The sequence below is a fragment of the Plectropomus leopardus genome, chromosome 10, assembly GCF_008729295.1.
Source record: "Plectropomus leopardus isolate mb chromosome 10, YSFRI_Pleo_2.0, whole genome shotgun sequence".
NCBI classification, from domain to species: Eukaryota; Metazoa; Chordata; class Actinopteri; order Perciformes; family Serranidae; genus Plectropomus; species Plectropomus leopardus.
The window spans coordinates 4,688,980-4,704,776 of NC_056472.1; the positions used below are offsets into that span (position 1 = coordinate 4,688,980).

A 15,797-nucleotide genomic window follows, 5' to 3' on the forward strand; every position below is an offset into this window, starting at 1 on the left:
AGCCTGCACGACAACAGCTAGAGGATATCTTCTCTTATTTTGATTTTGTGCACACTGGACGGATGGCTGCTGTGACACATCTTGACTTCTACTTTTTGTTTTGAAAGGTGCATGATTCGCTGATCTAAATGTAGATGAACAGAAGTGAAAATTATACACACTCCACGTATTTGAAATGTGTGCTTCAACAGAGGCTTATTAGTGTAACAATTATGTGTAATTCTGATAGCCTGGTAAGACCATCCTGATGATGTGAGCTCGACATTCTGTTCTGCTCTCTGTATCAGTCTGGACTCTGCCACCCTAAACACTTTCAGTGGGTTGGAGAACTCGCCTTGACAGACAAATTTCTTTAGTTAATCCGGGTGTTAGCACTAGCCTCTACTACACACATACATGTTACGTTAGACAGTTAAAGTAGATCTAAAAAATACAGTTTATTTATATTTTCCATTTGTATGTGATGTTTATCTCATTGAAAACAATACTCATGATCTTCTTCATCCCTTACGGAGCCAGTTAGTAAATTAAGCTTTTGCCAAATCCAGTCAGAAGAATGTCGAAAACGTCTTTTCCACAGAAAAACTCCACAAGGCCCTGATTGGCTGCCTACGCTGCAGCTCGCTCTCATTCAGAAGTCTGATAGCGCCAATTTGTCAGTGACTTATGACACCAAAAGCCACCTTTCATGACAGTATGATATGCCGCCGGGCAGCTTCTGTTTGTAGCACGGCCAGACGGAACCTTTCACAGTGTTATGGTACGCTGCTCATCAACACCAGTATTATACACAGACGGATAGTTTGTAATGTGGCTGGACAGAGCCTGTCACAGCCTTATGGTATGTTGCTTCACAATGTCAGGTAGAAGCGCTGCCAGTTAAAAGTAATATAAGGAGTTTGAAGGTCACTATAGTGCAGGAGGGCAGGAAGGGCAGCTGAAGGGTCCAACAAACCCCAGACTTTCACTTGGGAGCCTGATGTTCACTTCTCATATTAATGTATAGCCAAACCATTATGTTTTTTCCTGAACCTAACCACATTCTTTTGTTACAGCAGCATTAGTTGTGCTCAATCCTAGACACATGCTTTTATTGACATCCCCTAACACCAACTGACAAAATGATATGAATGTAAAGCATTTGGGGTGGCAGCAAGTCCAGACTGATACAGAGAGCAAAACAGAATGTTGAGCTCACATCATCAGAATGATGAGACTGTCAGGCTATAATTTGGAGGCACAATGTCAGACTTTTGATTGAACAATGCAGATTTGGCATCTTTAATCTCATAGTTGAGAAAATAACTGTGTGGGTTTGGCAGCTGTGTTTGACATGCTGCAAATAAAAATACACACATTGGTAGTGTAATTAAGTTTTATTTCATATGCCATTCCGTGCATTTCATATTCACAGTGTGATCAATGCATGCTACTCGTCATACTCTCATTAAACCATGTGTGTAATACAAAGCAGCAGTTCAAGTGAGCTTGATTTGCATTGGCCGAGTCATTCTCTGTGGCAGGGCTACATATGGTGTAATTAGCAAAATCATTACCCAGCACAACACTTATGTGTAATCAGATTGTACTGAACCACCATTTTTCAACTTTAAGAGGAAGCCATCGAGCCAACAACAGACTAAACATCTGTTGCATGTTGAAATGACCAAAACACGACACAAGTATCAGCTGCTTGGAGCACAAACAGTCAGGATAATGTGGCAGGAATAACAAGGAGACATGAGGGAAACAATCATATGATGCTGCAGGGAGGATCCATTATTATTGATTGGTAAAGCTGTCCTCATTTTAAGTGAAAGCTCTTTCACTGATTCAAATTCTCACTTATCATTTCTGCAGATTATTCTACAAGTGGAACAGTTTTACTTAGACTTTCCTCCGCTGGTGCAGAGCTACAGCCCAGATAATATGATGAGCAATAGTCAATTATTATATTAGTGCAGATATTTTTTTAAGGTTTTTTTAGTGCCACTACAACCGTGGTTACCCTGCTGTTTCATTCCTGTTGTTTTCCCTCTCTTTCCTGCAACCCCAAGACACTTCAACTGTTCTCCTTGTGCCGCAGGCTCCGGCTGCAAGATGCGAACATTGGACAGTGGAATTGGGACCATCCCCCTTCCTGAATCCTGTTCCTTCTTCTCCTCCATTCTGCACCTCCTCCCCAAATCCTCATCAACCCCAGAACAATCCTTCAGTCCTCTCAGTGTCCCCGGTTCGTCCAGCGAGGACGTGTCTCCTTCCCCATTACCCCGGTGGAGAATCCCCTCCAGCTTTAAGGACAGCAGCCATGCAGGGGTGCCAAACTCCCTCTCCGACTCCTCCATGACCCATATCCAGTCAGTGCCTTTCCCCACTGTGGCCTTCCTCCAGCCCATCCAACCCCAGTCTGAACCCATTGTGACCTCTGCCAGTTTGTGTGATACCCAGAGCAGGCTACCCAGACCACCACCAGGTACAGTAAAGAAGATCCAGTTACAAGCATGACGTATGGACAGAAGTAAAGATGATGATAAATGGGTTTGCTCCTCTCAGTGCTGTGGGCCTTTTATTAGCCCGTTCTCATCCCGAAGTCGTCAAATACTGCCGCTTTTGCAGTACTTTTGGTGTAAAATTCCAAGGCCACCTTTCGTGTCTTCATGATGCGCTGCCAGATGACATTAGCTAAGAACGCGGCTGGATAAAACTGTTTGTGGTGTTATTACAGCCGGCAGACAGCCGAACAGCACCTAGGGGTTAGCATGATGCAAGGACAGGCAGCATCAGTTTAGAACACAGCCAGACGGAGCCTGTCGCATCCGCATGATACGCAGCTGGATGGCGTTAGGTTGAAATGCTGCCAGTAGCACCCATTAAGGTCCCTATAGGGCAGGCAGAGGGGCACTGGATGGGTCCAACAAGCCCCAGACTTTCATGCGGGAGTTGCTTTTCCCACACCTTAACATGTGCCTCCTTCCTCTAAGCCTTACCATCTGTACCAGCATGTGCTTTTGTTGATGTCCCAGCGTTGGTTGCCATGTGCTTGTGTTGTCTAAACAAAACCACATGCAGCATCATACCACCATGTGCATTTGCTGACATCATTGTAGTGGAATCCCGCAACGACAACAGCAGAAGCTGAAGGATATCTAGAGCAAAATATGTAGACATGAAAGTCCACTGCAAAGCAGCAACATGTCACAACTTGGGATGAGAATATGTTGATTCAGCACCCCTACTGTAAAATAAATATATTTTGTAACTAGTTATTGTGTGTGGTGAAGGGGAAACTCTTTCTGTCAATATGTAGATTTTGGAAAATAATAAACTCCAACACAAAACTTTGTTTAAAAGTTCCTCCCATGCTGACACTTTGACTCTTTGCACCTTTTAATTAATTAATTTTATCTGCAATCATTAAAATAAAATGCTAATACAGATAATCTGCAAATATCGGCCCCGATTATTGGCCAGGCCGATAATCCGTCGACCCCCACTCCTAACCTGGGGAATAGAAAAAGCTCTTCGACTTAACTCCTGCACTCATAACATCAATCAAAATTACAATGTAGAATAGAAAAAATACTTTTTATAGAAAACTTTGTTGATACAACAAATTGTGCTGTATAAGAACAGGCAGGAAATCCCTCTGACATGTCACTCTCCTTTGAAAAGCGACATATCCAATACAAGTAGTGCTTAAGTAATTCATTATTATTTTATCCATTACAAGAAGCACATCAAGGAATTGCTGAAGCTACACTCCCACATGAGGGAAAGCAAGATTCACTCCTGCAATGCTCTCTGCTTAAGATCTAAAGTGTGCCAGTGAACTGAAGGAGTACATGTCTGTATACACCTACACATAACAGACTCCTGAAAGCAGCAGAGATATTGGTGTGTCATTACAACAGCCACAGCCCTCATCACCACACTGATAGCTTTCATGCGGGAGGACAAAGTGTAGACATGGCCTGCTCAGTATGCTAATCACACAGCATGCGCCAAAAACATTTTCTCTGTCAAGAGGAAAGATGTATTTTGTGTATGGGTTTCTTAATGAGTCATGTTTTCAGAGTGAAGCCCCAAGGGTTCTCCACCACACACATAATGTGTATTTTTGTCTGCATAGTTTCAGAGGGTGGATGATGAGGAGATGAACATGCATGCACTAAATAAGCTGGTGCTCAGTTAAAGTAGCTGTGTCTCGCTTCATTGACTTTTTTATTTGAAATTGATTGGCAATCTGTTCCCATTCCAATCTTAGTTAGACATGTATAGATGCATTAGTGCATGCACACAGTGCAGTTCATCATGAGTCATGTTGTGGATGCAATTAGGCAGAAAATCAGATTTTTTAAAATGTTACAGCCTGAAAAGCTTGAGAACTGACACTGCTGCTCGACCCTGTCAAACATCAATTTTGCAGGCTGAATGACGGGCACCACCCATTGTTCTGATGGCTCATAATTCCAAAGCCCTGATATGTTGACAAATGAACCATTGGACCAAAAGCCCATTTGTCCTACAGCCCAGTATCCTAAAGACTAACATGAGGAGTGTGTGTGGTCAAGGTTATAGCAAGAATATCAGGTAGCCAATCAGAAGAGGAGTGTGGCAGGCCCTCCCTTCATCACTGTTGTTGGTCCAATGGCATCAACTTGCATTATAATGTGCCATGACTGCAATTGAGCTGGTTCAACAAACCCTAATGCAGTGATACTGAACTTACGACCTGTGGGCCAAATCTGGCCCTCAAAAGGTTGTCGGATAGCCCCCTAACCATTTTCTAATTCACAATAAAAACAAAGTAAGTGTTTTTGTACTTTTAGTATACATAGGGTACCAGACTGTATAAAACACCATCAAAATAGAGGTTGTTTATCAAAGAAAAAGTGCCAGTGGGGGATACCCTGCACCCACCAACAAAATCCTATATGAGCCCCTAATGTACTAAAATCCTAGAAACTTTGTAAAATCCGAGACGCATCCTAAAAACCTTAAAAACATCCTAAAATCCTAAAAACATCCTAAAATCCGAGAAACCTCTTAAAATCTGAGAAACATCCTAAAATCATAGAAACTTCCTAAAATCCTAGAAATGTCCTAAAATCCTTGAAACTTACTAAAACCCAGATATGTTATAAAATCCTAGAAACATGTATGGGGTTGCTGCGACTGGCCCCTGCCCTCATGTCATTTGCAAATGTGGCCCCTAAGCAAAGCAAGTTAAGTATCCCCAATGTAAAGTCTCAGTCAGTGATAAAAGGTACCATATACGTAGTTATCAACTGTTAACTTAGGCTTTCTGCATCAGGCTGTGAGCACATTACAACACGTTATTTGACACTTAAAATGATTGGTCATGTGCCGCCTACTACACCTTTTAAAAATAAAGCATCGCAGTAAAAATCAACACTGTTGCTTCAACTAAAGCAAGAGAGGAATGATGGCAACAAATTAATAGTTGAGTGGATTAACAAGCTACATTTATTTATTTGACCACAAACGTGATAGACAAGAAATGCATTTACCTATACTGGCACTGTCCCACTGTCACACTGTTCTGCTATATCGGCTTTACTCACAGTGCCCAGATTTGATTACTGAAGCATCTTTACCACTATAACAAAACCTGAGACTGAGACCTGAGACTGAATATGTAAGACATAGAGAAGTAACCACCATTAAGTTTTCACAGACCTCTGTATTTGTTGTTTTCTTCTGTTTATCTGTTCCCCAGCATGTCCATGACATCACACAGTTACACCAAAACAAAAATAAAGCACACACATACTCACAAAAGGCACACTCATCTGCTGCAGAGCCATGTACACAGCTTTGCTCTGCTGACAATGGGGAAGCAGTCTAAAGCCTATTTTTAGTGTGTTTCCCTCTGTCTGAAAAGCCTGTGTGCATGAGCCAACTGTGGTGGGAAAGGGATATTACACTCGATAGTAACACTGTGTGTACTGTATACTTCTGAGGTGTATTGACTGCATGCCTGTCTACTTTATGAAAGACATATTTATAAGGCACCTTTAACCCCCTCTCAATAAATCACACATTAACAATTGTCCATATATATATGGATATATATATATATATATATATATTAGCTGCAAAATAACTGGTATGGGTAAATTATGCAAACAATTTACCAGTTTAGGGTTTCACTCTTCCCCCAAATTAACTTTATGTGACAATAGCAGAAATGACAGAAACTGAACTCTCAAACACATTTTAGACCTTCAATTCGCCCTCTTACAAGCATTTAACGATAGGCTATACTACTCAAATAAAATAATGGTGGGGTCCCATTTTAAAGAAAACAACAAAGCCACTCGGAAGAAATTAGCCACAGAATGAGACCACCCAGAGCGAACAGGGTCACTCACCCAGCAGAAGTTCCTACAGCTCCTCTCTGTCCCCGGGAAGCGCCGCTCCTCTCGCCAGCCTCAGCGGCATTTGACTAAGTCTGTCATTCCTTGCCGCCAGAGGTGCCGCTGGGTTTTGCTTGGTCACCCAGTGCGCTGTCTGGTCTCCTGCCGTCCTCCGTCTAGGCTGATGGTGTCCATGAGGGTGTTAGCTGAAGGTTAGCACGGAAGCTAATGTAGTCCAAAGTCTACGCGAGCCATGGATGTGTTATAGTAGACAGGAGCTAAGTTAGCTTGACAGCATCGCGGCTGTTAGCTTAGCTGGAAAGTCAGGCTAAACCCTGACAGACAGAAAACACATTCATCTAACAGTAGCAAACATTGTGTCACTGTAGCGTCAATACCACGTTTCTCCAAATATTTTGATAGCAGTAACTTTCGGTTAACACACTGAACTGCCATAGTGTCTCTCTCTTCCCCATCGAGAGACCAGGTAAAGGCAAGGCCAGGTAAAAAAAACTACCGGCCAGCCTGACAATCTCCTCTCACACAACCTTGCCTGTTGATCTCCCGCCCCCCTCCCACCCCCCAGCCAATCAGCAGCTAAGGTACCTGATGTTGCGTAATAACAAGCGCTAGGCTGCGTCAATAGCAATAAAATAAATAGGTTGAATTTTATCCATCACGTCGCCATGTATGTTTTAACGAACGTTATTGAACATTATTGAACAAGTTGAAAGCTTTGAGAGGTCTTGGGCATGCTGTTTTTGTTCGTAATATGTCTGCTGCACTGTATTAATTTGGTGTTTACTTGTACCGCTGTGGTTTCTAAATAACTATTTTGGGTCTAAGTATGCTTAGCTGCCAGGGGCCTGTGGATATTGAGTTCCAGTAACAATACTGTCGGTTTGTTCATGTTTGACTGAAAAAAATGAAAAAAAAATGAATTATTAAAAAAAAAATGGGTTGTTCAAGATTAGAAAAAAAGAAAAAACAATGCAATCCAATTTTGGTTTTGATCTGGATTTAACCTTTACTTTTTTTGTACAGTGGTGCCCAGTAGAGCAGGCACCACATGCACAAAGGCTCCTTGGGGCAGCTACTCAAACCGGTGGTCCATCCCCTCTCTCTCCCCCTTTCCCATTTAATAATATGTCCTAACTAATAAAGGAAAAAAGCCCAAGAAAAAGGAGGAATGGGATACCTTTGATCCAAAAACATCACGATTATCCTGATCCCAGTAGATCACTCTTTCTGTAGTCACATGGACGCTCCTTTGATGTAGAGAAACCCAAGTTTGACAGGCCTGCTGTGCCCATTTACGGCTTAGCAAACCGTCAATTCTACATGTTTTGCTAGGTTGTCAGGTCAGTTTGAAAAAGCACCATCTGACACTGAAGCCCTTCTGCACTCGAGACAGTGCAGGTTGCTAAACTTGCATCAGGCTGAATGTCTTCTTTTTTTATTTACTGAAATGCATGTTTAAATGTTGATCTCCTGAGGGACATTTCTTCTGACACACAGTGAATAATTTTGGCTGTTTGATTTAAGCAACCTAAACTGTCACTCCATATCTGGCGAAATAAACTCTCGCCTCAATTGCACAGCGTTTCGGTTTGGTGAGGTGACTGTCACTTTCAGGTCAGAATTAGGAATCTGTCATCTTCTCAGATGTCAGCCGCTGCTCTTTTAGTGTCACTCAGATCTCCTGGAACTTTGAATTCAGAGTGATAATCTTGCTCTCTTTGAAGATGTCAGACTGTCAGTGTCACTCTGTTCTCCTGACTCCTCTTCTTGACAGAATTAAGTCTGACTGCTGAGAAAACCTCTGACATGAGTTTCATTCTGCTTTTTTTTTTTTCAGGTGGAATGGAACCAAAGAAGTTGACCTATATCAAGTCGAAAACAAGAGCCACTCCTAGCCAACAGAAAGAGCAGACAAGACTTCAGCTTGCCAACTGTAAGACTCATTAACAGGTTAACTTAAGACACATATGAGAAAACTTCTGAATAAAACATGTTATATTATTTATTTATTTTATTTATTTATGTATTTATTTATTTTTAAATAAAAATCTGAAAAAAGGCAATGAGCATCTTGGCAGGAAACGTCCTACAAACTGCAAGAAATTAGTAGATTTAGATTTTTTTTTAAACAAATACAATAAAATAAAAAATCAGCCAGGAAAAATGTCAAGCAAACTACACATTTTATTATAATATTTAAAAAACTGAAAATTATGTGACAGAATTATTATTTTTAAGCACCTTGTAAAGGTAATTACCTCGTTTGTTTTTGTTTTTTACCTCCCCTTTGCCGTTTTTCTTTTTTTTTCTGTGCATTCTTAGGTATTTTTCTTAATTTAAAAATTTCTTGCAAATTTTTGGATCATTTCTTCTCAAGTTGCTCATTCCCTTCTTCCCATGATTATCAAAGAAGTCAAGCCAACTTTGAGTTCCGGCCTTGGAAAATAAAAAGGAATACTGTATTTGAATTCACATGAAAACCTAAAAGCTTGCCAAATGACAACCTAAAAGCTCGCTAAATGACACCCTAAAAGCTCACCAAATACTGGGTCCAAAAGACTGTTTAAACTTCAACAGGGTCATGTTTGTTCCACGAGTGAGAAACTAGAGATTTTTCAAAAACTATTATCAGTTTTGCACACTGAAGGGCTATATTGACCAGTGTGATTAAAGTTGAAAAGATTTTCAGCAGTTCAACGTCTTATTTTGTCAGGATAAATGTGGAATCTGCCTCCAGTAACCTTGTCAGACATATCCAAACTTTGCATCTAAAATCTGGCACTCCAGCTGGTGGCTGTAAAGATGAAGAAATGTGCAACAATCACTTCTTCACATTGTAAAAACAGCGATTTGCCTTTAAGTGCACTATAAATGCTACACTTTCCTGTAAAACTCATTTCCATCGTCACTGAGCAGAAAGCAAGCTTAATGGTGGCAACTAAACACATGACTAACACAAACATCATTTGCATCTTACTACAGTACATTAACGCTGGCATTTACAACGGGTGTGTGTGTGTGTGTGTGTGTGTGTGTGTGTGTGTGTGTGTGGTAGATCGTTAGATATGCCTTTGGGTTAAGAACCAGCCACAGGTTTAAAGCAGCATGTGAGGCACCGTCATACACACACACACACACACACACACACACACACACACACACATACACACACATGCTTGCACTTCTACCTTTGTGAGAGCCCTCACTGACATAGTAAGTAAGTAAGTGAAGCTTTATTTATAAAGCACTTTTTAAAACATGCCGTTACAAAGCGCTTCACAAACACATGTACACACACTTAAAATAAATCAGTGAATGTATGAATGAATTGAGTTGAACACAGTACACTGAGGCACAGACAGGACCAAAACAAACAAAGAAAAACATAACACATGGAGTTGCTATAGGAAGGCTTGCCTCTAAAGGTGGGGTTTTAGTATACATTTGAAACAGTCGCAGGACTCAGCAAATCTGGTGGAAAAATACAAAGGTTGTTCCAGAGGGTAGGGGTTAAAACAGCAAATGCATGATCATAGTGCATTACCCAGGGCCTTACCCTAACCTTAACCATCTCAACTAAAAGCTGTTACTCCAACCAGGGCTGGAAATGAGCACCAGCCACCAGCCAAACACTGATAAAATATAAAAGTGGCTGCTAAATCTGCTACACTCACAAACCACAAAAACAATGGTTATCAATTAGGTAGCTGATATATTTTGGATTCCACTAGCTGCAGTGGCAGGTGGGCAAAAAAGTTCATTTCCAACACTGACCCTAACCTGAACTTTAAAATCACATCTTAACCCTCAAACAGGTCTTTGAAGAAATGAGGATCAGCCAAAATGTCACTTTCAAAAAATGTCCTCACTCTGTTCAAAAAACACTCTGGTAAAAAATGTGTTTTGGTCCTCCCTGTGTAGCAAGTACAAGAACACACACACACAAAATGCACATAACGATTCTGCATTCCCTTCAAATCTAATGATTTTACTATGGCTATTTTACTCACATAAATACACTAAAACAAATGTTTAATACCCATATATAAAATTAAACCACATCCGCAGCATCCCCACAGTTACAATCTCCATATATCAGTCAAACTAGGTTTCAGGTGAATTTAGACAGCTGACTTATGTGGGAGAGTGATGCAAAGTCACATCAACATGCAGGGTAGCAGGTTTCTTCAAATATCATCTCTGCCCGATGCAATCAAATCACAAGTTGACTGTTTCTATTTGCATTTAAACCACAGTTGCTTATGACTGAAAATGATATATGCTACATTTCCTTCCAACAACAGTTTACTATTGTAATTACCATAAACTGTAATTTAAGGTGTTCTGGAGTCAGTGGAAAGAGTTGCTGACTTTCCTTTGGATAAACGTGGTTGTGTATGTGCAGGTTATTGTGGAATTGCATTGTAATATGTGATTTAAGCATTTTTGGTAATATGTTTACTTACTTTTCTTGAAATGGCAGATGTTTTATTTTGGGGTTTTTTTGCATGACAAAATGCTGCAGGATCTCACTCTGCTCTGCCTCTTCTATTTCAGAGTTTACCAAACTAACTGAGTCAACCTGAAGCAAAGAATCAAGCAATCAGTTGAATTTATCACTCTACCACACATGGAGGATCCCAAAATCCCACAGTCTGGACACAGTGTCTCTGTATCAGGATGAAACGCTTAGAGCTGGACAACAAGTGAGCTTGGCATTGCTGGCTTCCACCTGTGCTCAGTGGAGTGTTGAGATACTGAGTAGCCTTTGAGGTGCAGTAATGAACCTTCTGGCAGCCATGTTGGTGGTCTGCAGCTCACTGGCATCAGCTGTGAGCAGCTGATTGAATTTCTAAATGTACATCTCTGCTGTCTCATAGGACTGGAGGTAAACAGACATACTTTTTTCTGTTGTTTTTTTAACCCATTCTTACTCCATAATTGTCAAATACCAATGCTTGGTCAGTGATCCTCGGCATCTGATACTGACTCACAAAGGCACCTGAAGGGCTCTGAGCATATGAGATCGCACCAAGACGCATCATTATTTGATGCTCTAAAGAAGTAATGTAATAAAGGGTGAGAGGACTTTCACCCAGAAGACTGTTGTTTGTGTCCCATGTGGAACCAAAAGTCAATGCAGACTCACTAAAAAGTCATGATACATCAACTTCATAACTTATTTTAAAACTAAGCCATGATCTTTTTTCTAAACCTAACCAAGCATTTTGTTGCCTAAACCTAAAAAGGAAGTAAATCTTCATTAGTTGAGGTTTATTTTGAAAAGAAACTGTATGCATGTACCAAGCAAAAACTGACACGAGTCCCCTGAACATCCAAAACTGACGCTACAGGGATACACAGAGCATCATTTTGACACCTAGTATCAATGACCAAGCCTCTGCATTTGAGAAGGTTGGAGTGAGAATGTGTTTGGGGTTTTTTTTTTCCTCAATTTTACAAAAACTGAGTCACAGATGTTTGTTTGTATAATATTAGGTTAGCTATTGTAATACTTTCATGGCTACCTGTGATCATCACCGTCTTAGCTGACACAAGCTAACACATTTAGACCTGGTTAAAGCTAATGTTGGTGGCCAGCAGCTGCATTTTTACATTGCAATGACATGACCACAATTGTCCACCACAACAAAGGGCAAAAGGACAAAAATAGGAAGACCATTTCTGGCAATGCAATAACCTCAATGCTTCAAAACAAAAATCACTAATCAGAAAATTAACTATATATCTGTAAGTTATTAAACCTCTACCGCAGCTCACAACCACCATCATTAAATACATATTTCTCACATTACAACTCAAAAACCATGTAATGAGTTGTCTACAGTCTACCACTGTGCCGCAGAAACGAATGAGCGTAATCACAAATAAACTTATCACAGTAAAGCAAACATATGGATAGGATTGCCAGTACTATGTGGACACTATCAAGGATTTGTCTACTCTTCTATAACCTACACATGGAAAGACGTTAGAGCAAAGTATTTTATCTGCTTTTGTAACCTGGTGTAACCTATTAAGTTCACTTACTATGGCTCAAAACAAATACAATAACTGACTGACGCTGTGTTTTAAATAGCTTACTGACATACTATTCATACGGAGGTTGACACATTTTGAGTATGTACTGTGTCTGGCTTGCACAATATTGGGATTTGGTGAATGCAAGACATGCCTGGATGCATGCTAGATTAGCAAGAATTAGCTAGATTAGCATTCTCAGCCGCCCCAAAATTCATGATGGTTCTTAAGAATGTCCAATTTTTTCAACTGCAAGGTAGGTGCTTTAAATCATTGCCTATGGTAATAATTAGTGATGGTAAGGTACAGTAATGAGGAAAAGTAAGGGAGCGCAAATAATACATTGTAGAAAAGGCTATCATTTTAATTTGCCTTAAACTTATACTGGAAACATATTAAATTGAATAGAAAAGTAATGTTGATTTACATTTGAGATAAACTTAATGATAAATTAGATTTTCATTCAAACAGTAGCTCGGACTGGTAACATTCAGTTCAGTTCATTTTAATTTTAGCCCAATATCACAAATCACTGTTTGCAACAGAGGGCTTTACAACAAACAACATCCACCTGTCTTGGACCCTCACAGTGGTTACAGAGAACCCCCCCCCCCAAAAAAAAACTGTTTAATGGGGAAAAAATGGTCCACCATCCAGACGCAACCCTGGGTCATGGGAACCTGCAACATGTATCAATGAGACATGAATGTTTGCAAATGGACAGAGAGAGATTGGGAGATAACAGCACAGAGTATCACAAGAGGTTAACTATTAGCTTTATCAAAGAGGATCACATTGTGAGCTATACAGTCACGATGCCAAGATGACAAATTGCCTCAGTGTGAACAGTTTGCTGGTGATGGCATACTTAATCATTAATTTAGTAGGCAGTATGCAGTACATACTGATTGAGTATATAGTATGTTTGTATGCAATTTTAAACACAGCCACAACATACTGTCGCCTTTTAAAGATGTTATAGCAAATGTAGCACACTTCACCTACTTTCATATCCAGCAGATACAAAGTAACATCATTTTAATTTTTTCTGACTACTTTAATATTCATTGTGCAATATACTTGTTTAATCTCTTTTTAAGTCTCCACCAACTCTAAAGAGTTTTGGCTCCTTAGATTGCTCGCTGTTTGACTACATGAACTAACTACTTCGTAAAGGTGTCATTTGGTTAACATCAGTTAGCACTGAGTGGGTTTAGCTGACTGCACAACCTGTACAACCAAAACAATGAGCCAGGAGATGGTGGTTTCTTCCATTTTCAAAACATACTGATGCAGGTTTAAACATTTAAATAATTTTGCACAAGCACAAGTTTACCACCAGACCTCCATAATGACACCAGCTGTGGTCACTAGTGTATGTCAAGATGTAATTCTGCTTCAGATCTAATAAATATTGAAGCTGCGATACATATGTCAGTCATTTATTTTTCAGATGGAACACTATGAACTTATGACTTCCATCCTGAAAACATTTTATGTACAGCACTAACTACTGATTGCCATTCATGAGCTCTATACCTGACTGAGTAATGTGATTCTTTAAAGTGTGCACTATCCTGTTGGAAACTTTTTTTTTATTGTCACTATGTTAAAATCAACTTGCATGCAACCACCCTCTGGCTTATTATAACCACAGAAATGCATAAGTCTGATATCCATCATATGAAGAGTTTCATCACAAGATGAGAAAATGTATGTGACACATGATCTGCACTGCACCGTATCTATGACATAATCTGTCAGCACTTACAGGGGGATAACTTTTGTGTTTTTCAGCCCATAACCTATCTTTCCATGCTTTTGTGTCTAAGTGACTGATGACAGCAATATCTGATATTGGTTTACTATTGAGAGCCAGACAATGCCTGTGATGTAACCAGATGATGCAATTGTGCACCGTCACTAATGGCTAATTTTTGCATACAGGCTCAGATTGTCATTATAAGTGTCTGAAGTGTATCTTTACCTTTTACTTCAGTCAGTCCATTTTTTGTGTCCAACTGTCACTCAGGGAGTAGTCTTGTTCTGAAATCTCATGAGACATATACTACAGAGTATATGTAAGTGTGAAATACAGCTACACACCTCTTGAATATAACCTTCTCCCAGCCATGAAACTCCTTGTTAACTCATCATAAAACACACTTCATTCAAACTTGACAGAAACAAAATAAAACTCACCCAGTCTTGATTACTATTGTTAGTGCTAGTTCGTAAATCCACTGTTCCAAAAATAACCAGATCTGGTTTGGTTGGAATAAATCCTTAATTCACCAAGTTAGATGTAAAAAAAAAATCAAAAACATGCTGGTATTCCCCACAGTCTATTGCTGCCTACGGGCCACCAGCTGTTTACAGACCTGTAACTTCTCCCTCCACCACTAGGTGTCACAGTGTCTTTCAGCTCAGCTGCTTGTTCCACCAGTAGAGACCAGAGACTGACCTCTGGTGGTGCATGCTGTGTAATAGAAAGAGGAGCGACTGTATTTTTGACCATATTCAAAAACATACCTTTGAAATTTCTAAATACTCTGGTATACTGTCATACCATAATACTGTCCAAGCATTATCCAGTCTTGTCTTCCTGCAACAAGTTACATCACCTGAGATTTTAGAATAAGACTTCTTCTTAAGTGTGATTAAGGCACAAAAACAAAATAAGCGAAAGGTAGATGGACACTTAAGAAACTTAATAACAATCTGAGCCCATCTATGGAAAAAAACAACCACTTTTAATGGACCTACAGTGACAGTGCACAATTGCCCCATTTGGTTACATTGCAGATGTTGCATGGCTGCTGCCCTCTCTCGCAGTAATAGACCATTTCAAAATTTGTTATTCAAATCAGTTACTTAGACAAAAAAGACATGGAAAAATAGGGTCCAGGTTAAAAAATCCTGAAGTTATCCGACTTCTGCACCTGAAATTATTTCACAGTAGTGCAGATCTCATCTTGTTATGGACCTCTTTATATGTGTGAGCTGCATTGTATTTTATTTTTTACATGTTTCCACAGTTATGACATCAAGACAAAGCAGTGTGTTTTGCATGTAACCCTAGTTATAAAGCACCTAGTAGGCACATTGTGGACATTGTTGTGCTAGCTCAGGGAAAATGCCATTAATTGTCTCTGATAGATGCTGTGGATTCAATAAGTAAACCTCAACTTTAAAATGTGAAATCATTTTATTGCAACCAGTGAACACACCAGAGGTCACTGTAATGATTTAAAGTTATTACCTGAACTCAATATTTTTCCTCTTGTCAGTGTCTTTCTGTACATTTAACTGTATAATATATCACCAGTTTCTCTCTCTATTATGTATACTGTG

General features: G+C 39.8%; 1 protein-coding gene across 3 annotated transcripts in view; it reads left to right on the forward strand.

Annotated features, from left to right (window-relative positions):
* LOC121949025 (nck-associated protein 5-like) overlaps positions 1 to 14,880 on the forward strand; it is an 88,375-nt gene extending 73,495 nt beyond the window's left edge. For 2 of the 3 annotated variants that reach the window (XM_042494610.1, XM_042494611.1), the window contains exons 12-14: positions 2,087 to 2,473; positions 8,239 to 8,334; positions 10,959 to 14,880. In XM_042494610.1, the coding sequence (XP_042350544.1) occupies positions 2,087 to 2,473; positions 8,239 to 8,334; positions 10,959 to 10,960 (485 nt within the window). In that variant the 3' untranslated portion in view covers positions 10,961 to 14,880. Of the gene's footprint in view, positions 1 to 2,057; positions 2,474 to 8,238; positions 8,335 to 10,958 lie in introns of those variants that run through there. The other variant, XM_042494612.1, reaches the window with a different exon arrangement.
* Positions 14,881 to 15,797: the final 917 nt, after the last annotated feature.